Here is a 25,157-nt window from a genome sequence, read left to right as displayed (position 1 = left end):
TGCTTATGTCTTTGTACACCGGGGTGGTCGTAGAGCACCTTTTCATCATCCCTATGAGCGACCCTACAGAGTGCTCCACAGAACGGATTCCACTTTTCCCTTGGAAATTTGGGGCAGAGAGGAGCTTTTCACCATGGACTGCCTGAAGCCCACACACTTGGATATATCCCAGCCGGTCATGGTCCAGCAGCCAACCTACGGAAGCAAGCTGTCAAAGCAACAACATCTGCCATCAGTGCAACAGGACACTACCGGTGCTGGTTTGGGGGGGGGTTTTGTGTGGTGACATACAGGTGTGTCTGGATGAACCGGCTCCGCTTGTTATGCGCGGTCAGTGCGGCAGCCACGGTGAAGATGGCGGCACACATCCATCTCTTCCAGACCAGGCCAGAAATTGGCGTGTGCACTTGCATCAGTGTGCACTTTCTCGGCCTGAAAAGCAAGCGCGCGAGTTTTAAATAAACATTCCATGGTGATACCCAAGCTAGCAACCTGTGTCTCCAGTCTGCACAGCCGCTTTCTCACAACTCACTACAAATGTTCAATTTCTCGGCAGTTCCAAATGAAATAGTCCATGCTGCACAGAGCAAGGCATTGAAAAATAATAAGGCAGGTTTAAATCTTGTCAATTAACTTTCCTACCACACAGATTGAAGCAATGATCACGTCAGCAAAATGACCTCTAACCACCTCTCTTTGATAGTCAATGAAATTACTATCTTTGTGTCTGACCCCTGACAACTTATCAGGAATGACTTTTGATTCAAAATCAAGTAGTCTGGCAATACTATTGCCCACGGGGGCAGATCAAAGGCTGCTGCCTTACTAGTGACTTCCTAACTCTACAAAGCCTTTCCACTATCAACAAGGAGTGTGGTGGAATGTTTTCCAGTAACTTGGAACAGTGCAGCTCCAACACCATGAAGAAACTTTGCACCATCCAGATAAAATAGTTTAATTGGGAATCCATCCATCACCTTAAACAATCATTCCCATCATGTCCAGCACACAAGGGTTGCAGAGAGTACTGTTGACAGAATGCACTGGACTTGCTCTCCTGGACTGCTCCAATAGCAGCTTCCAAACTCCTTTTACCATCTGAAAAGAGAAAGGCAGCAGACTCACAGGAACATGATGTGCTTCCCCTCGAAGTGCATTTGTAAATTCAATCATCCCCTTTGTAGCTATAAATACTTATAGGAATTTAACAGGACAATGTAATATCAGTTGAGGTAAAAGCCATTGGCAAATTGTTGTTGGTTACTTTGCTACGCTGACTAAACAAGCTATTTCAAGTGGGCAAAATAACTTTCTTGCAATCTGCAGTAGCTGGTTACCACTGAAGCAGCAAACAGCAGTTACATGCATTATATGTGATCATGATAGTTTTTAAATCAGTAAATATTAAGTTTATTAGGTGTTAAATTATTTATTATAGCTTGCAAACATTCTGTACTTCTAATTTACCTCAAATTGGTAATCAGTTTTTGGGATTTGGGGCTATTTCTGTGATGCCAAAACTAAGAATTTAAGAACATAGAGCAGTATAGCACAGGAACAGGCCTTTTGGCCCACCTGTCTGCACAGAACGGGATGCCCAAATTAAATGATGGCTGCTAATTGCACGCGATGCATATCCCTCTATTCCCTGCATGTTCGTGTGTCCGTCGGGAAGCCTTTTAAATGCTTCTATTGTGTCCACTTCCAACCTGTACTTTGCTGTATCCCATTCCTTCACCACGGTTTGGGTGTAAATCTTGGAACTGACAACATTGTTGGAGCAGTTCAACAAAGTCGCTGACCTTCATTTTCTCTAAGGCAGCAGGGGAAAGACAATAAAGGTTGACTTTGTGAATTATATTTACTTGTTTAAAAATACAAAAAATGTAGGATGTTGGCAGAATTTAGGGATGTAAAGTAGGTACTACTGATGAATTTGAGAGAAGGTGTGGCAATGTAGAGGCATAAATGACCTGCTTTGGTACTATTTATTTTTCATTTTAATTTCAAAAAGATTTTACAGTTTAATCTGCAAAATATGTTCTTTACTTAAGGTTTGGAAGGTACTTTGAGCCACCCCTCTTGTTGCAAAGTATTATTATAATCCTCACCATGTTAGTGATGTTGAAGCTATGTACAGCTGTCCGAATGGCCAACGAACTTGCAACACGACGTCGTGCCTTTACAGGTTAGTGCCAAGGTAATGAACACATCCCCAAGTGTTTTATTGTGTAACTAATCAAGATAGCTTTTTAAACGAAAGCAACAGTGTAAATAAACTGACAGTTTTATTAAAACTAGTAGCTTTAGTTCCTGATTCCACAATAAATGAGTTTCTCTTTGGGTAGGGTGGAATTGCTTTCAAAAGAAATGCTCTGTCTAGTTGTCTTAATATTTAAAAAAAAACTCAATTGCAATGTAGTAATTGCTCTTTCTTTTGGATCCAATATCTTTACTGAATTGTCATGGGATAGAAAGCCAGAGGAGTTATTGTTGAAGTTTATCTTCTAGCATATCCTGCTGCTGGTTGAAAGCATTCTCACCTCCGTTGTCCTTTATCCTCTATACCGAAACACATATCTTTGTACTGTTGATCATGTGCATTGTACAATTACACTGTGTAATGTTTAATTTTATTGATTCTACTGAAGTTATTATCTGGTAGTTTGGTGCTCTGCCCTCGTCATTGTTTCAGATATTTCCAGTATTTAAATATTAGGCAGCAATAAAATTGACTCATTAAAATAATTCTTGTTACGGATTAATATATACTTTGCAACATTGTTTGTATCATTGTTTGCTTAACTGCTAATTGTTTTCCAAGAGATGGTTTATTATAAAACCCTGTTATTTCTCAGAAAGTACACTATCAACATTCAATTTAAAAGTTTTCAAATTTAATTTAGCGTGTTGTAGCATTTGGGCAATATTCTACCTTGATATGTAATGAAAGATTACAAAGGGAGTGGTAGGAAGTACAACTGAAAGTTAAACAGAACTTCATGTATTAGCTGAGATTGATCTTAATCCATATACATATATATGAAAACCAATGAGGGAAGGAATAAAATTTTCCCCAAGTGTAATTTCCTCTAAGACATCAGTTCTCAACCTTTTTCTTTCCACTCCCATCCCATATTCCCTATGCCATCGGTGCTCTGATTTGTAGGGGATTGCTTAAGGTGGTACGCGAGTGGGAAGGGAAGGTTGAGACTCACTGCTCTAGACCCAATTGTTATTGAAATATTTTTGCTTAAGAAAAATTGTCATTGGCCCATTTCTTTTGGAGTTATGAAACCGTGCACATAACTAGTCAATGAGGTACAATTAAAACAGTGGTTTTCACATTCTTTCTTTTCACCCACATACCACCTTAAGCAATCCCTTACTAATTACAGAGCACCAATGGCATAGGGGATAGTTAAAGTGGTATGTGAATGGGGGAATAAAAAGGTTGAGAACCACTGCTCAAAGGGCTCAGTGACTTGAAGTGCTGCATGTTCCCTATATATTTTGTGTCCTCTATCAGATTGTGTATCTAGGAGATAAATACCTTTGTTTTATTCTTACCAATGGGCATAATTTAACTGAATCTGACCTTGTTCCTCCCAGAGCTAAATGTACACATATTTGAACTGGGATTGATGAATGGTCCCTTTTGAATCATCGTGAAGAAATTAGTTGAAGGTTATCTGTGCCATTCAGCAGTTCTGGTACCTGAGATAAGCAAGCTGTGGACAAGCCACCTTGGACTGTATAATTTTAAATTGCACCACAATAATTGACTTGATGGGACACCCCAATATTGATGCATAAAGTGCAAGGGGAAGAAAGGTTTGGGGTCCCAAATAGTCATTGCTGTGAATGATGGGAGGATGTCAATATCTGCTGAATTTGACAAGTTCAATGATTGGGGACAACATCCCTGTAGAGGATATTCAGAATGCACTACAGATGTTAATCTAAGATTACAGGGAGATCATGGTGAAATGGGAAAGTGGACCAAGTATTGGCGGATGGAATTAACATTTTTAAATATTGTTTTAAGTTTAGATATACAGCACGGTACAGGTCATTTTGGCCCATGAGCCTGTGCCACCCAATTTACCCCCTATTAAACTACAACCCCTAGTACATTTTGAAAGGTGGGAGGAAACTGAAGCCCCCCCCCCCAGATAAAACCCACACAGACCCTGGGAGAATGTACAAACTCCTTACAGACAACACGGGATTGAATCCCAGTCGCTAGTGCTATAAAGGCGTGCTAACCGCTACGCCAACTGTGCCACCCCTTAAACACAAACTAATGCATTTTGGCAAGTTAGAACAGGACAAGGCATGGGAGAGTAAATGGGAGAGCCTCAGAGAAGGTTATAGAATAGAGACCAAGGGGTACATGTACATAGTTCTCTGAAAGTTGTGATACGAATAGACAAGGTGTTAAAGAAGGTGTTTGGTGTCACTCAAAGCAGAGAATACAGGACTTGGAATATTTGTGTTAGAGCTGTACAAGATGTAGGTGAAACTGTAAGGAGTATATTATCAGGTTTATTGTCATGAATATGTCACACAATTTGTTGTTTTGTGGCAGCAGTTATTGTGCATTGCAGGTGCAAACAGTGCTATAAATTACATTTCCATAAACACATTATTTAAAAATGAGTAAATTAGTGCAAAGAAAGGAAGAGAAAAAGTGAGGTGATGTCAGTGGTTCACTGTCCATTCAGAAATCTGATGGCGGAGGGAAGATGTTGTTTTGTGTCATTGGGTATTTGTCTTCAGATTCCTGTATCTCCTTCCTCTTGGTAGAAGTGAGAAAGGTGGTCAGGATCCTTGATAATGGGGGCTGCTTGCTTAAGGCACTGCTTCTTAATAGATGTTCTTAAAAGGAGTGAATACTAATCCTGTAGTTCTGGTCCACTGGTTATTGGAAAGATATAATTCAGCTGGAAAGTGTGCAGAAAAGATTCACAAGCACATTGCTGGGATTGGGAGGCACGTGTTATAAAGACTGAGACAGTTTATCCTGGAGCAATGGAAGTTCTGCGGTGACTTTGGAAGTGTATAAAATAATGAGGGGCACAGATAAATGGATGGTTACAGGATTTACCCCATGGTAGAAAGTCTAAGACGTGAAGGTATGGATTTAAGGTGAATGACTTAAAAGGGACTTAAAGGGCACCTGTTTTACACACTGAGTAATAGGTTAAAGGAACGAGCTGCCAGAGGAAATGGTAGGGTCAGATAAAATGAATGTTTAAAAGGCATTTGGACAGGTACATGAATAGGAAAGATTCTGAGTGATGTGAGCGTGGGCAAATGGGACTAACTGTAGGCATTTTGTTGGCAGGGTGAGTTGAGTCGAAGAGCCTTCTACTGTTATGTATTGCTCAGACTCTTTGACATGAGAATAGGCCGTCTGTTAATATTTTAAAAAAATGCATCTGAATATGTGCAAGCTGGGAATGGTAATATCACGAACCCATTCTTTACATTTCATGGTGAGATTTAATGCTACTTTGTACTTTTTGCTGAACAACCTTTTTGAAAAAGAAACTGGTACATTTTCCTTGCAGAAAATGTTTTTTTTTATTGTGACTGTGTTAACCATGTTAACTACTTACAGCTTTTCTGTTCTTGGTTTACACAAAATGACAATTATTGGAGCTACTTCATGAAAGGTCTATTGTTAAAACCAATTACAGCAAAGGAGGAAATAATTTTTGCGGGTGTGTCTGGGGAGGAGAGGGGAGTATGGGTGAAATGATTAACATTCAAGTTTTTTTTACTAACATTTCTGCTCTGCTAACAAAGTAGCACTGTGCATTGGTCACTAAAACTGTGGGTTGAATCAAAATCAATTTGCTCTTGTTCTCTTCTCTTTTGGGCTATTGGTCTATCATATCAGACAGTAAAGATGAAGAACTCAAAACTCCTAGGAAGTTCTTTTTGGGTATGTATACACCCATGTAGTGTGCAATTACCCAAGATTTATTCCTTAGCCATACTTTGACCCTTGCATTTTTCCATTTTAATTTTGTTTTGTTGAATGCATGCTTGTTTTGGTGTGGTTTTAAGACTTGACCCGCACAGTGTTTTTGTTCATTGGAAAGGAATGTTTGCACAATGTTGAAATAAAATGGGAGTAATTGTGTAATTCTGATCATTGGAAAGCCTTGACAATATTTGTCATTTTTTGTGGAAAATTTTATTTATCATTTGTATCAATACAGACATTAACTCAATGTATATAGATACCACATTATAACATAATACAAAATGATACAAAAACTTTTATATTTTCTTCCCTCCCTCCCCACCCCAAAAGAAAAGAAAGAAAAAGAGAAAGAAAGAAACCACCTAAATCTGTACAATTATTATTCATATTTTCTTATGATAATTATTTTATTTCTAAGTACTGTATTAATTGTCTATAATTATCTATATTTGACATCTTGATCAGGGAGTAATGCAGGGTTGGCGACAAGGAGGGCCATTCATGGGCATTGCACCCCCAAATGAGGTATTGTGCTTCCCCCACCTGCTCACAGCCATTGCCCTCTAAATGAGGTATTGTGACGCGCAGTCTAGAGTCTCTAGCGTTTGGCGTCACTAGTCTATAGGCAATATAAGCAAAGCGTTTTTCTGCTATGTTCTACGTTGGTGGGGGGGATTCATGGAAGGCAGGCAGGTAGGCCGTCCCCCGGCTGAGCAAATTTTTGAAGGTCAGATTGTGCCCCCAATGGTTACCCTAATGCTCCTGCTATGAATTGTTCTGGCACCAACCCTAGAATAATGAGCACATAGGTATACAACTTAATTTTCTCCTCTGAAAATTTGTGCATTTCAAGTCTTAATTCATTCAGAAATATCATTATACCTATGTAGTCTCAGTAAACTGAGTGTGTGGAAATTTAAAAGCTAAATTTGGATTACACCAAGGCATAAATAGCAATTTAAATCTTTCAAATTAAATAATGTAGCATCTGAGTTCCTAACTGTGTAGCAATTCTCCAGCTGTGCCAGGCTAATTAACACTGGAGATGCTGTTATAAAAGTTAAGATTTCCAAATAACTATTTTAACATGATTCTGCAAGAACTCTCCTATTTCCTGAGTGACAGTTTCCTCTCCCCCTCCCCATTAACATTCAAGGATTTCTGTTCCTTCCTTAAAACAGAATGCGCTCTCTTGCCAAGCTACCCCTGCCACAATGACTGAGACTGGGAAGTTTGCATGCTATGTTAATGAAGAATGATTTTCCCTGCTCTGAAGACTGCTATGGAACAGCTGTTTAATTGATTTGTACTGGGGAATTAGCATATGAAAACTTAACCCAGGAGCATGAAATTATTTTGCCACTTTAATTGCACTATTGGCCAGTTAATTTTAAATATACCAGACAATAATTTTATTTAAATGTATTGAGGATCTTAAACATAAAAAACCCCAGTGAAATTTGAAAAGCAAGATCAGTAAATTTAGAGATGAATAATCAAGACTTGGCCTCTCTGATGATGCATACTTTCTACAAACTTTTAGTTGGATAAGGAACTTTTTCGGACAACTTGCAGTCATTTATTTATTTTGGGTGATGTTGTTACCGCTTATCCCACACGTTCTTGAGTTCAATAATCTGTTGGGAATGTAATGCTGCATATTATAACTTTGTAGTTTATTTTTAACCAGCATGTCTATTGCATGACTTGCATTCATCGCAGGAACTAATCTGCATTGGCAGCAAGAATACATGCTTCAGTGATTTAATCTGATTTGTTATGCCTTTCATGGGATTTCACCGATCACACTTGCATCAGGTCATCGAGTGTACTGAACTTTCTATGGGGATCAATGTTACTAGGGTAACCTGTATTAGATCTTTTTTTTAATGTTAACACAGTAGTAATATTCCATGAATGCATGGAAATTAATACATTGAAAGAAATAAAATGCTGCAGATGTTGGAAATCTGAAATTAAGCCAGAAAGAAGTATCAAGGTATTGCAGACAGGTGACATCTGTGCAAACAAGTGGCATCTGTCCAATTATCTTCTGTCAGAGCTGGGAAATATAGGCACATTTTAAGATGAAAGGAAGCAAATTGGCTGTGATCAGGTAAGTGTGGGAGAGAATAAATGAAAAAAATATAATGTAGTGCAAGTTAACGAGGCATTAATGGGGCAAGTCAATGAAAGTCGGGAAAGAACGTAAAAGAGAGAGCCAGAATCGTCATATTGTTCCAATTAATCGGAGGAAAATATACCTTGAATGCTCGAAATCCGAAACAAAAGTACCAGATGCATCAGTCTAATGACTGGCAGTGCCTGGAGATTCCGATTTGAAAATTGGTAAAGAAAAATGTAAATTAGTTATCCAAGAACCATTGCATTAACGTGGCCAGTGGTATAGCATATATGCCAAGACTAAGGAAAGTTGGAAAAAGTTTTGTTTTTAAGATAAATTTGTATCTTGTATTTGATTTCTAACTTTGTTTTTATATTCAGATTATTTTTTAATGTATTTCATTCTGGTGGGTGTAAAATTTTAATCTCTAACAATGGGAGCAAAATTTTTTTGAATTGATTTGAAGTGAACTTAGTCAATAGTAAAAATTATAGGCTTTCAAAAAATTTCCACATGGTGTTATGCTATCAAGTTGATGATTCTGCCATAATGTTGCTCTTTTATTCTTGTGCATGTGGAATGAATAAAATGTATGTGCTAAGGCAGAATTTTTTAAAATTTATTCTCTGAAGGAAGAATTCTTGAAAGGTTATCCCCTTTCAAAAGACAAAAGTGAGCTCTGTCTGAATTTGCAACTTGCATCGTTTACTCATGACCTTGGGCCTGCCTTGCGTGGAATCTGTTTCCAGTAGTGTGTGTACCATTTTTTTGACAACAGGCTGGGAGGAAAATTAGCTTCAATGGAGAGCAGTTACAAAGGTGGAACTGCTTATTCTTTTACCCGGGGCATTATGCTCGCTCTAATAAAGCATAATGTTGCTGGACCTACTCCATATTTCTAGTGTTTTTGTGATTAATTCTAGATTATTTTATTGTTCTGTTTAAAAAAAAAGTAATTACATGAAATTTCCTTAAGTCTACGTAAGGCAGACGAAAATTTTCCATCGGCAGAAATTGCCTGGTTCCCCTTGCTTTTAGAGGAAGAGAAGCAAAGAGAGACCCACCCCCAAGTTGCTGAGTGTCCATGGATTCGCCTCTAGTACTTCTGTAGCTACACAGTTTTTAGTCCAAACCATGAGCAACCCAAGCTCCAGAACGGAACCTCTGACACAATCAGGACTGACCCTCCCACCCCATCCTCAGCAACTTCTTGCATCCAGGTTCCAATACCTGGTATCCCTTCAGCCGGACTTGAACAGTCTCTAGCCATCTGCAGCATGGTGAGAGCCGACTGACTGTGTGGGTTCCTCGCCTCAAGTCACCAACAGCCCACCATCAGCTGTGTTCTTCATCCTTCAGAGCTCCATGGTCACCGTCCTATGGGCTGTTTCCTTCTCAAATGGAGGATTACCTTCGCTTTTTCTGGTGCCCTGTATCAGTCCTCAACTTCCCCAGAGTCTGTAACATTTGGACCCAGTGGTCGCAGGATTTTAAAATAAATCACTGTCAGCTGCTTTAACAAGCCATTTAAATCCTGGACTGAGCGGTGGGACCAGACGGGGGAGTGCTGTTCTCTGTGTGTCTGCACCTGCAGCAATGCTGCTGTTACAGCAGCTCTGACAATACCACCATTTTTTAAGCAATTAGTATTTATTGTCATGTACAGATGCACTGAAGTTCCTGTTACAGCCAAATGGGCATATACCACACACCAACTCCAATAGTATATTATCACAATATTGCCAAGAGAGAAAAAGAAAAGAAAAGAAAATAACATTATAAATGAGAAATAGTTACAGATTTAGTTGGTGCAAAATAAGTGACATTTTGATGTTGCAGATCTTTTGTTCATCCTGGTTAGGTTAGAAAGGAGACATTCAAGAAACTGATAGCTGTTGGATAAAAACTGTTCTTGAACATAGAGATGCTGTGACGTGCAGCCCTAGTATTTGGGATCAATAGTATAATTCAAAGAAAATATACAATTCCTTTGATCAAACTCTGATCCATAAGATTGAAAATATAACAAATCATTGAATGACATCCAACATGTGCATATTCCTATGCATAGGAGTGTAGGAAGAATTAGTCGGAGTATAAGTTGTATCTACCTGTTTTTCAAATATGGGAACATTGTGTTCGGTGTTTTAGTATAAATGCTCATTAGTTTTGCTAAGCCTGCATGTCTATGTAGGATATGGCGACCTTAAATCTGTTTCATTAAATAATGAGAGATTCAGTTTTTGCCTGATGAAATTTTTTTAAAGGGGTAATACATTTTTTGTCCTGTAGGAGGCAGGTTTTGACAGTGATCACAATGTATCTGACATGTGTAACTTTTAAACAGGCATTTAAATATAAACAATGAAAATTCATCTGCTTAAATTATTAATTATCTGATTCAATATCTTTTGGGGTTTTTACTTAAAGGCATGTAATATTGCTGAAAGCATCTGAAATAAATTTAATTTAAAACTAAACTTGATGCCTGTTAAAGTGCTAATATACACCAGACTTGCATATAGTCACTTTATGATCTAAGTTTTTTGCAGTTCTGTACATTGTCCATGCATGCACATTCTTTTACTGAACTGCAGAGGAGAAAATGAGAACAAAAAAAAATTGAACTTAAGAAGTCAAAGAAAATAATGTTTTTCCTTTAATCGGTTTTAGATTTTTTAAAAATCCTTGCAGATTTTTCAGCTATTCCCAGCTGCTGGAGACTTGACATGTAATGTCTTGGACCCTTACAGTAGGTGTGATCCTCTCAACAACAAGTGCAGATTTCCCCTGCTATCTGAAATTAGAGCATTCCTATGAAGCCTTTCTTAAGCCGAAATGGTGTAAAGCAAAGAAGCAATTACCATTATTTTATATGGGAATAATTTTTGAGCATTGCCAGACCCAAAAAATAACCTAGCAAATAACACATAAAACCTAATGTATTAAATTACTTAATGTATAAATCATAATCTTTCTCTCTGTGTGTAATTAGTACGAATGGTGGACGGGGGCAAGTTCAACACACACACACAATGTTTTTATTTCATTCGCCATGATCAAAACGCTTAATTACATCCTGTTTTACGCTAAGCATAACACCTTTATGAGCTCTCTTGGGCTTTTCTGATACCTTAGGAGATATCTTGCTAACAGATGCACAAAATAAATCAAGATAAAGCACAAATATTCACAGACAGTTCAAAGCTATGGTGACTTGATGCTGAGTGTAGATACTGGGGAAGGAGCTTGGTGGTGCCGCTTTCGCTTCTCGGGATGCGTTCTGCCTCTATAATGGCTTGCTGCAAAATAAATGTTGAATGCTATTTTCGCTTTTCGGCTTTTTTTGTAAAAGTGAAAATCCTCATCTGATTTCTTTCAGATAGCAAAAAAAGGTACTAATGTAGGTCTTTTGTAAAAGTGAAGTGGCGTAAAGTGAACTTTTGCAAAGTGGGGGATACTGATGGAGGAGGTTTGGTACGATGGTTGGCTCTGAACCTCAGAAGGGAAGGATAGTCAGGTGAAATGATAGTCATAAGGGAGTCGATGGGGGAACAGATAGGAGAATTCTGTTGCCACAAAAAAAGAGTCCAGTATAGTGTGTTGCTGCTTGGGTCCAGGATGTCATTAAGTGGGTGCAAAATATTCTCAAAGTGGAGGGTGAGCAGCCAGAGTCATGGTACATATTGGTACCAAAGTTTTAGGCAAGGGGTGGGGGGGGTGGGGGATGTCCAACAAAACAAGTTTAGGGAGTTGGGAAAGAGGGTAAAGAGCAGAAACGCCAAGGTGGTAATCTTAGAATTACTCCTGGTGCCACAAGCTAGGTAAGGTCAGAACAGGAAGTTAGAGTAGACAAATGAGTGGCTGAGGAGATGGGCCAGGGTTTCAAATTCTTGGATCTTTGGAACCTTTTCTGGGGAAGGGATGATGTATACAAATGGGATGGGCTGCACCTGAACTGAGGGAAGTCAGTATTCTAATAGGGAGGTTTACTTATGCTGTTGGAGGTGGTTTAAACTGGATTCACAAGGGCTTTGAACTGAGGAAAAGGCAGTTGGTGCACAAGTAGAGACACTTGGTAGGGTGTTGGGGTGGAAGGACAGGCAGCCAATGGGATGAGCTATAATACAACAAGAACATATTTTTTTTTTATGTAACAAATACAGGGGTAAAAGTTTAGTATTTAAATGCACACAGCATAAGTTATAAAGTGGATGACCTTGTAGTAGGATTGGTGGTATGATGTTGTGGCCATCACAGAATTGTAGCTAAAGGATGGATGTCATTGGGAGCTGACTGTCCAAGGATGTTCAGTGTATCGAAAGGATAGGCAGGTAAGCAGAGAGAGTGGTGGTTCCTCTATTGGTAAGGTATTACATTAAATCATTAGAAAGAGGTGACATAGTATTAGAAGATATAGAATCACTGTGGGTTGAGTTGAGAACTGATAAATGTAAAAGGACACTGTTGGCAGTTATAGACACAGACTTCCAAACAGTAACTGGGGTAATGACTACAAATTTCAACAGCGAATAGAAAAAGTGTGTCAGAAGGGTAATGTTATGGTACCATGGGGAATTTTAACATGCAAGCAAATTAGGAAAATCAGTTTGGGATGAATGTCAAGAGAGAGAATTTGTAGATGACCACAAGATGGCTTTTTAGAGCAGCTTGTGGATGAGCCCACTAGGGAACATCTGTACTGGATTGGGTGTTGTGTAATGCATCAGAGGTGATTAGAGAGCTTAGGGTAAATGAACCATGAGGGGGAAGTGATCACCATATGATTGAGTTCAAATTTGAAATTTATCAAGGAGAAACTAAAGTCAGAGGTGTCTGTATTTTAGTAGAGTAAAGGGAATTACAGTGAGATGAGAGAGGAAATGGCCAAAGCAGATTGGAAGAGGGCACTAGTAGAGAGGATGGCAGAGCAGCAATGGATGAAGTTTCTGTGAGAAATGAGGAAGATGCAGGATAGATACGTACCAAAAAGGAGAAAATATTTAAATGGAAAAATGTCACAACTGTAGCTGACAAGGGAATTCAAAGTCAATCTAAAAGCATAAAAAGAGGGCATACAAGGAAGCAAAAATTAGTGGGAGGATAGCGGATTTGGACGCTTTTAAAAACTATAAACCTCATTAGGAGGGAAAATATGAAGTATGAAAGTAGACTAGCAAATAATATCAGGATACAAAAAACTTTTTTTCAAGTATATAAAATGGAAGTAGGAATAGACATAGGACGAGTAGAAAATGATGCTTGGAGAAATAATAATGGGAGACAAGGAGACATTATCAGTGTGTATCAGGGAATGAAAGTGAATGCAGGTCTAAGGGTGGGTAAGTCTGCTGGAGCAGATGGATTGCACCCTCCGAGATTGTGGGGGCATTGTTAATGATCTTTCAGGAATCGCTAGATTCTGGCATGGTTCCAGAGGACTCGAAATCTCAAATGTCACCCCACTATTCAAGAAGGCAGCAGAAAGGAAATTATAGACCAGCTAGCCTGACATCAGTGGTTGGGAAGATGTTGGAGATTATCAAGCATGAGGTTACAGAATACTTGGAGGCCCATGACAAGATAGTCCAAAGCCAGCATGGTTTCCTACAAGGGAAAATTTACTTGACAAACCTATTGGAATTCTTTAAAGTGACAAGTAGGCTAGATAAAGGAAATGCAGTGGATGTGGTGTATTTCAGTAATTAGAAGGCCTTTGACAAGGTGCCACACATGAGGTTACTTACCAAGATAAGTGCGGGTAGAGCATTGCATGAATGGCAGGAGCCAGAGAATCAGAATACAGGTATCATATCAGTTGCTAGTGGTCTTCCACAGGGTTTGGTGTTGGGGTGCTTTTTATATTGTTATCGATGATTTAGATTCTGGAATGAATTATTTTGTGGCCAAGTTTGCTAATGCTATGAAATTAGGTGGAGGAGCAAGTAGTATCGAGGAACTGGGGAGTCTGCAGAAGAACAGATGGATTAGCAGAATGGGCCGAGAAATGGCAAATGAAATAGAATGTTGGAAAGTGTACAGTCGTGCACTTTGGTAGAAGAAATAAGTGGGCCGACCATTTTCGAAAATGGTCACATGCAAAGGGACTTGGAATCTTCGTGCCGCGAACCTGGAAGGTAAACGTCGGTGGTGAAGAAGGCACATGCAATGCTGACATTCATTTAAAGAGGAATAGATTATAAGAACAGGGATGTGATGATGAGGCTTCACAAGGCACTGGTGAGATCTCACTTGGATTATTGGGAGCAGATTTGGGTTCTTCATTGAAGAATAGATGTGCTGGTGTTGGAGAGAGTTCAGAGGAAGTTTATAGGGATGATTCAGGAATGAAAGGGTTAACCTTTGAGGAATGTTTGATGGCTTGTTGACTTGTTGTTGGACTGTACTTGTTGGGGAATGAGGACAGCTGTCATTGAAACATTTCGAATGTTGAAAAGCATGGAAGAGTAGATGTGGAAAGGTTGTTTCCCATGGTGGGAGAGTTTAGGACAAGAGGGCACAACTTCAGGAATGAAGAGTGTCCACGTAAAGCAGAGATGTTGAGGAATTTATTTCGCCAGAGAGTGAGGAATCTGTAGAATTTGTTACCTCAGGTGGTTTTGGAGGCCAAGTCTGGGTGTATTCAAGGCAAAGATTGATAGATTCCACATTAGCCATGGCAGCAAAGGTTATGGTGAGAAGGCTGGCAGTGGGGCAGAGTGGGGAAAATTGATTGGCTCAAGATTGAATGGTGGGGCAGTCTCAATGGGCTGAATAGCCTATTTTTTTGCTATGTCTTTTGGCTTTGTACTCCCCCTCAGTTCTTTTTGGACTTCCCTGTTTTAAGTGCCAAGTGGGATTCTTCTGAATATTTTCAGACTTTGCAGCAAAAGTGCATTTATTTCTTTCCTTGGTTCTAAAAGCATAGTAAACTAAATCAAACCATCTGAGTTACCTTGATACCTACCTTTCAGATACTGCTAATGAACAGGCACAAATAACATAGTTTTCAAACTGAGCAAAGAGAAGTAAGTTATTTATCATTTCAAGGATTGACTCCTGTGCATACAGAAATATTATGTCTCATGTTTGCACAAATCCTGTTTTCCTCTACCGAAAGATTTTCCATGTTATATGCCCTCAAGATGTCTGACACAGGGCCAGCATTTAAGCACTGTTATTTGTTTTGGGTTGTATCATTATATTACACTTTTAAATGCTTAACAAATGTATGTGGTGTGTCTCCATTCAAACTGAAGATTGGAAGGTGATCAGCACCTACAACCGAGTGCTTCCAAATATAGCTTATAGTGGGCGGATGGGGGGACCATTTATGAAATTTTCTTTTGTCAATTTCTAAATCAAATGATTTTGCTGATGTTAAATCATAAAATTCTCTAACTGAAATGGTCAAAATGGAGGCATCCTTGTCCTGCACATTCTTAAAGAAATTGGAGATTAAAAACTGAGGAGATTCTGATATTGGTTGGATGACACCTGCCAGGGTATCTTCATTAAATCTGAATGTTCAGGAGAATCTGTACAACAATTGAAATAAGCCTCTGGTTCCAGAAAAGATAGTTCAGCAGGATGACCATTACAAAGTTGTGATCCTAAGATAACAGCTTTCCAACACAAAAAAAGCCACAAGAAAATAGGAGCAGGAGTAAACCATTTGGCCCTTCGAGCAGATATCACCATTCAATGTGATCATGACTGATCTATAGTGGCCTCTTCTGCAACAGTTCTGCTGTAACCCTCAATTCCTTTCAAATATTTACTCATCTCTATCTTAAGCATATGTATTAATCTGGCCTTCACCCTCCTTGGGAAAGAGAATGCTGGAGATTCATTACTACCTGAGATTTTTCTGTACACCTAGTTTTCGAATGACCAATGCTATATTTCGTATCCATGCCCCACCTCTTTTTTTCCTGACTCTCTCACCAGTGCAAACGTCTCAACATCTACCCTCTCAGGCCCTTTTAGGATCTTGTATGTTTGAATAAGGTCACTATCATTCTTCTAAACCCCAAAAAATGAAGTCCCAATCTCTCCAGCCTCTTTTGAAAGGGTGATCCTTGCATTCCAGGAATTGGCATCTTGAATTTAGGCTGCCTACAAACATGTATTTCTTTTGTATATAGAGGTCAAGTATGTGTTCAATTTTCGAGGTGAGGCCTCACCAGCGTCCTGTACAACTGTAACCAAACCATCCTATTTTTAAGCTCCAATCCCACGCTTTTTACACTACTTGTTCAACCTGCCTGTTAACTTTTTATGATTTAAACCTTAGAACACCTAAATTCTTCTAAACTTCACTCAGTTTCAGTTCATCTCCATTTTGATAATTCACTTTTTAACTTCTTTTACCAAAGTTTATGGCTTTACACTTTTATGCCATATCACTTAATGTTTCCATTATCGCATTGCAGAATTAAGTACAAGCAAATGAGGCTAGCTTCGATGGACAACTTGGTCAGCATAGCTTGGTTAGGCTGAAGGTTCCATTTATGCAAGTTTGGGTCTATGATCCAAGTCATAATGTCCTTATCACAGTATGCCCTTCCCTACTCTTTTTACATCACGGACAAACTTGCATTTTGTTCCCTCCTCCAAGTGATGAAAGCATTAGAGGATTTGGAGCAAGATTACTATCACGTTGAATTATTAAATTGAATCTAACAAAGAGATTATCAGTCTTATACAAGTCACTGATATACCATTTTTCATGGGCTTTCCTTTTCTGGCATCTCCTTGTGCCTTGTCTATGCAACATAAAAGATATGGCAATCTATCTTTTAGTGTATATTGGGAAACCTTTCTATTGCTCTATGGTTGAGGTTGACCTCAGTTATTGATCTTCTTATTTAGGGCCCCTTCATTTCCATAGAATCATAGAATAGTAAAGCACTGAAACAGGCCCTCCGGCCCATCTAGTCTGTGCCAATCTATTACCCTGCTTAGTTCCAATGACTGCATCCATTTGGAATGAAAATAGAATATCAGATAATTATTTAAATTGTTTTGCTTTCTTTCAAAAAGCTGAAAAAAAAAGTACTGCTGCAAGTCTGAATGAGAGTACCAGTTGGGCAGAGCAGTTTGCGTAGTGGTTAGTGCAACACTATTACAGCGCCAGCAACGCGGGTTCGAATCTGGCGCCGTCTGTAGGAGATTGTACGTTCCCCCCATGTCTGTGTGGGTTTCCTCCGAGTGCTTCAGTTTCTTTCTATCCTTCAAAAACGTTCAGCGATTATAGTTAACTAATGTATCTGGAGGGCACAGCTTGCGGACTGGAAGGGCCTGACCATGCTTCATGTCGAATTTAAATTTAACGCAGAAGGCTGGAGACGATCAGATAATTTTTCTCTGTCTCAAATTTCCATTCTATGGAGATGGATAAGGATTTGGCATTACATGATGATTACTTGTCAAACTGTTTTAAGTTGCTGAGTCGAATGACGAGTTCAAAGGGTATATCTATGATGTCTGGGTGGGAAGAGACCAAAATTGTCTAAGTGACAAAAATGGTGTTGGTGCCACTTTAAAAACAAGAGATAAATGTGTAGCAGCACTGCAAATTCCAGCAAACTAGCTGCCGAATGCCACAATGCAGTCTCATGGGTTTTTTTTAAAAGGTTCTGTGCGCCTGTAAAGTTAACAGTTTTGTTTGAACTTCCTCGAATGCAACTCGTTACTCTCTCCTCTCAAATTATCCACTGCAATATCAGTGGCTAACATGCATGTCAATCGCAGCTGATCTTTTTTAGAGGAGTGCAAATGGAGGGTGAAGAATACTGGTGCTAGAGAGAGGAAAATGCTTTGGAATTGTGGCATGCAGAACTCTGTGATTGTGGCAAAGGTGAAGTAAAAGAGAATGCTGGAGATACTGCGATCAGTTAACATCTATTGGAGAGAAAACTGATATAATGTCAGAGGTGAATCAATCTTGCTTTGCATTTAGCCATAAAGGGAAATGGCTGGTTTCTCTGAATTTGTTGAATTCTGTACTGTTTCAACTGTGTCCGACTCAAAATGTGGTGCTGTTTCTTAAATGTGCATTGGGCCTCGTTGGAACATTGTAGGGTGTCCAATAATAGGACTGGGATGGATGCTCTGCAAAACATTTTAATTTCTCCATTGTAGAAGAAACTATGTTGTGAGTGTAGAACACTAAATTGAAAGAAGTGCTTGTGAGAGAACTGCTTGGATTGCTGGATCGTGGGAAAGGAAGAGACGAAAGGACCAATGTAGCATTTTCTCTGTTGCATATGAGAAGAGTTGGTAGAGAGTGAACAAGCAAGTTGCAATAGGAGTGGTCCATTCAGAACACTGAAAGGAGAGAGGAAGGTGTGAATGTTGGTATCATAATTTGAAGGAAGTAGAAATCATAGAGGATGATCTGTTGAAAATGGAGTGGAAAGTGAGGACAAGGGGAACCCTATACTTCCTCTGCTGGAAGCCGAGGGGATGAGAGCAGATAACAATCAACTATGACAGAGGGAAACCATGGATAAAGAAAAAGCAATGCGTGGCAGAAGCACAGGCTTGGAAAGTCTCAATAAAATGGAAGAAATGGAGCTCAAGAAACTTGGGAATCTGAGGTCTTGTAATAGGTATTGCCCCTAACCTTTGAGGTGGAGGTGGAAGAGAAGAAAGGGATGAGGCAAGTTGTGAAAATGTGAGCAGAATGGAAATAGGCTGCAAACATACCAGAAATTAAATATTTGATTATATGTATGATGCCTCAAACTAAACCTGAGTCATTAGTAATGAAGACCATGGAAATGATTAGACTGCCGTAAAACCAATGCGGTTCACTAATGTCCTTCAGGGAAGGAATATGCTATCCTTGCCTGGTTTGACTTAAACGTGTCTCCAATTCCATCAATATTTAGGACTATGAAACCATTTTGGTTCAAGTACAATGAGAGATAGACATTAAATTCTGATTTTTACTAATGAAGCCAAGCCTTGGAAAATCAATTTCAAGAGAAACCCACACTTAATTAGCACCAACAACATGGGTGTTAGCAAATGGGAGAAGGAGTACGTTAGAGAGAGGAAACTATAATGATAAGCCAGCTTGCACAAGAAATTCAGAAGGAATCAGCAAGCCTACATTAATGGAACAAATTTACAGTACATTGCAATGTGAATTCAACTATAAAAGCTGATGATGATGGCACCCTATAATGCTGCAAATAAACTAATTGATTACTGTTTAAGAATACAGGGTAGGCCCTTTAGGACGGAGATGAGAAAACATTTTTTTACCCAGAGAAGTGTGAATCTGTGGAATGCTCTGCCACAGAGGGTGGTAGAGGCAGATTCGCTGATTATGTTCAAAAGAGAGTTAGATAAGACTCTAGTGGGCAAAGGAGTTAAGGGTTATGGGGATAAGGCTGGAAAGGGGTACTGATGGTAGTGATCAGCCATGATCTGTAAAATGGCGGTGCTGGCTCGATGGGCCGAAGGGCCTACTCCAGCTCCTATTGTCTATTGTAACAAATTCCAGGATCTATGGCACGAGTTAAATCTAGTGATCTGTGTGAGGATATGATGAGGAGGGATTCGTGTTTTTCAGATGACTGCCTGTTTGAATGTGGTGTTATCTGCAAAACTCTGGAAAGTCCAATATGGTTCAATCTATTCTGATGTTATTCTTCATTACATTGTTACATTGTTTGCAGAACATGGGCATTAAATTGTGGGATTCACATCAGAAACATTGGCACAGGGTGTGCACTTAACAGCAAAGCAATGATGCAACTGCTCATCCTTTAACCATACCAAGATCAAGTGTTTGTGTTGGCAAAATCTTCTTTTACAACCGAGGTTGTTGTTGGGCGTAGATTCAAGGGGATCGTTGGCATACAGTACAGTCATGTCATCCAAGACTGAGCATCCATTCCCATTGACAAATTATCTCCATGTTCCAAAAAGAAATAACACAATTATTAATCAACTTAACCACTTTATGGAGTATTAAATAAAGGATTTTATGTTGCTACCTCATGGTAGTTGAATCAAGATTTCATTTTCCAAAAAGCTTTTGATATGCGTGCTTTTAGACTCAATAATGGCTTAATGTGCAGAATTGGTGAACATGGAAAATGAGTAGGATAGAAGCTGAAAGCAAAAAGTAATTAAATCAAAGCATATTTGAAATATAAATTTTGGGAGAAATATTGACATTACAATCCATAAAAAAATTAATACACTTGCATAGTGACTGTGCTTGGCCAAAGTCAACAATAGCACAGAATTGCAAATTGTCATAACCATGTTATGCGTGGGTGTAAAGCGATAGGTTCCAAAGCTGCTTTTCTAATAGAATTGATTACTCTGTAATGTGGGGTGCATTTCCACTGGAATGGTACCCCAAAAGCATGATCCTGTGGGTGTTTTTTTTGAGGGATGGAGGAAGTAGAAATGATGGGACTTGTGGAAAATTATCAAGCTTCTGGATAATTGTGTTAGGTGGTGAGAACAAAGCATTCATGAATTTGTCACTTTGTCGCTCTGTGGCTGAAAAGAAAGATAATAGCAACAGATGAAGTACTGGTAATCTTTATTTTCAAATTGAATCCCTACTCTTTCCCCCCCCCCACCCCCCCCAACCACGCCCTGAATGTTTACGTTGGCCAAATTTGCACTGCTAAAATACCAGATTCCTTTAAAAATTTTGGGTTACTTCTTAGTGGCTACTAATGAGAACCCCTTAATAAAACCACATACACAATACTTAGCTCAATGTGCAAATGACATCGGAAATTTAGTGTTGCCGTTGGCCGTCAACTGGGATCAAGAGTAACTTCCTCTCTACTTTTCTGGGTTCTGAAGTAACAAATGAGGCCCTGCCTGACGAGACAAGGATTAGCATGGGTCTCAATTATTTGCAATCTGCATTAATGATTTGCATGAAGGGACATAATATTGCAGTACAAAGAAGATAAAAATTATAATGTGAAGACAAATCAGAATCTGAAAAGAGATATAGATTGTGAATGAGAAAAATCTGGGAAAGCGAGGGCAAGATGTGAGGAGACAAAACCTCGTTTGGAAGAGTAGAAAAGCAAGATGCTGTTTGAATGGAGACTTGATAGTGTTTTAAAAGGAGTCTAAGTGCTCTCGTTTGTAAGTTAGAAAGTCAGCATGTGAGTATGGCAAGTTAATGCAAAGAGAATAGAGTTTTTTTTTAAAGTAAGTTTTTCCACAACTGCAGAATGTTGGAAAGATGTACAGAATACTGGAGCACAGTACAGATTCTGTCACCTTTCTCATAAAGGATAGATGACAATGGAGGAATATGAAGAAAGCTTGAAAAAGTTTGCCTTGTCTTAAAAACAAGAAATGATCCTAATGAAATATTCAGGTTCCTGAGGGAGCTTGGCGAGATGGATGCTGTGAAGGGGTTCCCCTTGATGAAAATCAAAAACTAGAAGCCATTATTTTAGAATACGGAATTGCCCTTCTAAGAGAGAGGTGATAGGGACTATTTTTCCCTCTTGGGCTATGAATTTTGCACCAGAGAGCTGTGGAAATTGAATCATTGAACATATTCTAGAGCATACATGTCAAGCTCTGGCCCGCGGGCCAAATTTGGCCTGCAATATAATTATATTTGGCCCGCAAGATCATTTAAAAAATGTATTAGAGGTGGCCCGCTGGCCGCCGCGCCAGTATAGCGCATGCACAGTAATACAACAAATCCCAGAATGCATTGGCGTCAGCCCGCTAATCGCCCCCACCTCCTCTGTTTACGTTGCAGGGTCTCACCGTGGACTCTGGTTTTGGGCCTGGCCGGTGTCGGGGGAAGCCAAGGCCGCTTCCCAGCGCCCGGAACCGGAAGCCTCGGGCCTGACCTCGCCAGGACCGTTGCCCACTCCCCCTCCCTGCCGCAGGCCGACCCGCGACTCACGGTGACGGGGCCGCTGATCCGCCGAGATGCCGCCCTACAGCGAGAGCCGATGCCCCCGCACTGTCGTGTCCCCCCGCCCGCCCCCCCACCGCAGCGCGGCATGGCCGGTGTCAGGGGAAGCCAAGGCCGCTTCCTAGCGCCCGGAACCGGAGGCCTCGGGCCTGACCTCGCCAGGACCGTTGCCCACTCCCCCTCCCTGCCGCAGGCGACCCACGACTCATGGTGACGGGGCCGCTGATCCGCCGAGATGCCGCCCTGCAGCGAGAGCCGATGCCCCCACACTGTCGTTGCCCAACCCGATCGCCCACAAACCCCCGCCCTCCCGCACACAGGCCTGAGTAAGTATTATGAACTTTAATCTCAGGATAAAATGATCTTCCAATAGTTTCATGTCACAGTGATAAATATATTCCTGGTTAAAAATGGTCCTGCACCTGGATACAAGCTCATTAGGCATAAAACTTGAAAAGTGTGTAAATCAAAGGATATCTGTACCAATGGAAAATGGGCATGGCAAATAACCCTGCTAGAGTTCATGCCCATTTGATTGTTTCAGGAATCATGTTATTCTCCCACATTCTCAATAGCCCTCAGATTTTACTATTCGACAGCACACTAGCAACATTTGACAAATCCTCTATAGAGAAATATTATTTATTGAATATTTTATTTCTCATTTGTTAATGCTTCTGGAAAGAGTTTATCCAAAACTATTATTAAACATTTATTTTAATAAGAAAAAGTTTAACATTACATATGTTGAAAGAAGAGAAAACATGCAGATGTTGTTGAAAATTTTCAATAAATATTTAGTTCGGCCCTCGACTTAGTCCAAGTTTTTAATTTTGGCCCTCCGTGAATTTGAGTTTGACACCCCTGTTCTAGAGAGTGATGGTTGGTGGTTTTGGTCTACTGAGGAGTCAATGGTTCTAGGAAATGGACAAGAAAGTAGAGAGTTTGTTTATTTTCTGGGCTGAGATACTTATTGCATCTGTGTTATTGACTTTGGCATTTTAAAAATTTGTGAATTAATATTGGCAAATGACTGACATTATGTTACTATTTTGCATGCATTATCTCCTCATTCTGCCCACTATAAGGTCTCAATCAAATGTTCAAACAAAATGGAAAATTTCTTGGGCTAAATGGTCTGACATAATAGGAACATAGGAAGTAGGAATAGGAGTAGGCCAAAAATGGCCCATCGAGCCTGCTCCGCCATTCAGTAAGATCATGGCTGATCTAATTTATGACCTAACTCCACCTATCTGCCTTCTCCCCATATCCCCTAATTCCTCTATCATGTAAAAATTTATCTAACCGAATTTTAAATATGTTTAATGAAGCAGCCTCAACCACTTCCCTGGATAGAGAATTCCAAACATTTACTACTCTCTGGGAAAAACTATTTTTCCTCATCTCTGACCTAAATCTACTCCCCCGAATCTTGAGACTGTGTCCTCTGGTTTTAGTTTCCCCGGCCAGCTCAAAAAACCTTCCTACATCTATCCTATCCATACCCTTCATAATCCTTTATGTTTCTATAAGATCTCCTCTCATTCTTCTGAACTCGAGCAAATACAATCCTAGACGATTTAATCTTTCATCATAAGTCAACCTCTTCATCCCAGGGATCAACCTAGTAAACCAACTCTGGACCGTCTCCAAAGCAAGTATATCCTTCCTCAAATATGGAGACCAGAACTGGACAAGTACTCCAGGTGCAGTCTCACCATTACCTTATACAGTTGCAACATTACCTCCCTACTCCTGAATTCATTTCCTCTAGTGATGAAGGCCAACATTCCATTTGCCTTCTTAATAACCTGCTGCACCTGCTACCTAACTTTTTGCGATTCATGCACAAGCACCATTTAAATAATATTCAGCTCTTTTATTTTTCTTGCCAAAGTGGATAACCTCACACTTACTAACATTGTACTCCATCTGCCAGACCTTTGCCCACTCATCCAGCTTAACTATATCCCTCTGCAGACTCTCCACATCCTCATTACAATTTGCTCATCCGTAAACTTGGTTACACCAAATTTTGTCCCCTCCTCCAAGTCTCCAAGTCATCCATGTAAATGATGAACAGTTGTGGGCCTAGCACTGACCCCTGCGGCACCCCACCTACCACTCTCTGCCAACCTGAAAAACTCCCACTTATCCTGACTCTCTGCCTCCTGTCAGACAACCAATTTTTGATCCATGCCAATATACTTCCCCGGACTCCACTTTCCTGTAACTTGCTGATAAATCTCTTGTGCAGCACCTTATCAAACGCTTTCTGGAAATCCAAATATACAACATCAACCTCTTCCCCTCTGTCCACCGCACCCATTATATCCTCAAAGAATCCTAACGTTTGTCAAACAAGATCTTCCCTTTCTAAAACCATGCTGCGTCTGCCTGATTGAACCTTTATGTTCCAAAAGTTTCACTATTTCATCTTTAAGCATTTTTCCAACTACAGACGTCAAACTAATTGGCCGATAATTTCCAGTCTTCTGCCTACATCCCTTCTTTAAAAATGGCGTGATATTTGCTGCCTTCCAGTCTGCCGGGACCTGCCCAGAATCAAAGGAATTTTGGTATATGACCACCAATGCATCAACTATAACTTCTGCCATTTCCTTCAGAACCCTTGGATGCATATCATCAGGACCAGGTGGTTTGTCTGGCTTTAGTCCCATTAGTTTCTCCATCACTACTTCCTTTGTAACAACTATTTTATCAAGGCCCTCCCCAACATTCGCATCCTTAACTCTGCACTTGGGCATGCTGGACGTGTCTTCCACCGTGAAGACTGACACAAAATATTTGTTCAATGCCTCGGCCATTTCCTCATTTTTTGCTACCAGTTTTCCTTTCTCCTCCTCCAAGGGTCCTATGTTAACTCTGGCCACCCTCTTCCTTTTTATATATTTAAAAAATTTTTTGCTTTCTGTTTTTATATTTTGTGCCAATTTACTTTCATAATCCTTTTTCCCATTTTTTATGACCTGCTTTGTAACCCCTTGTTGTCTCTTAAAGTTATCCCAATCTTCCAGTTTCCCAGTGCTGTACATTATAACTTTTTAACATAAACTTCTTTATATCTTTCCTTT

The 25,157-nt window shown here is 39.8% G+C and overlaps 1 protein-coding gene across 2 annotated transcripts in view; it reads left to right on the top strand.

Moving 5' to 3' along the window:
• LOC138755228 (solute carrier family 66 member 2) overlaps positions 1–25,157 on the top strand; it is a 53,359-nt gene that overhangs the window by 14,472 nt on the left and 13,730 nt on the right. The window contains exons 2-3 of one of the 2 annotated variants that reach the window (XM_069920831.1): positions 2,055–2,188; positions 5,909–5,953. In XM_069920831.1, coding sequence (XP_069776932.1) covers positions 2,055–2,188; positions 5,909–5,953 — 179 coding nt within the window. The remainder of the gene's footprint in view (positions 1–2,054; positions 2,189–5,908; positions 5,954–25,157) is intronic. The other variant, XM_069920832.1, reaches the window with a different exon arrangement.

Source organism: Narcine bancroftii, chromosome 2 (assembly GCF_036971445.1).
Source record: "Narcine bancroftii isolate sNarBan1 chromosome 2, sNarBan1.hap1, whole genome shotgun sequence".
Taxonomy (NCBI): Eukaryota; Metazoa; Chordata; class Chondrichthyes; order Torpediniformes; family Narcinidae; genus Narcine; species Narcine bancroftii.
The sequence above is the reverse complement of the archived record's forward strand: the minus strand, read 5'-3'. Positions and strand labels throughout refer to the sequence as shown.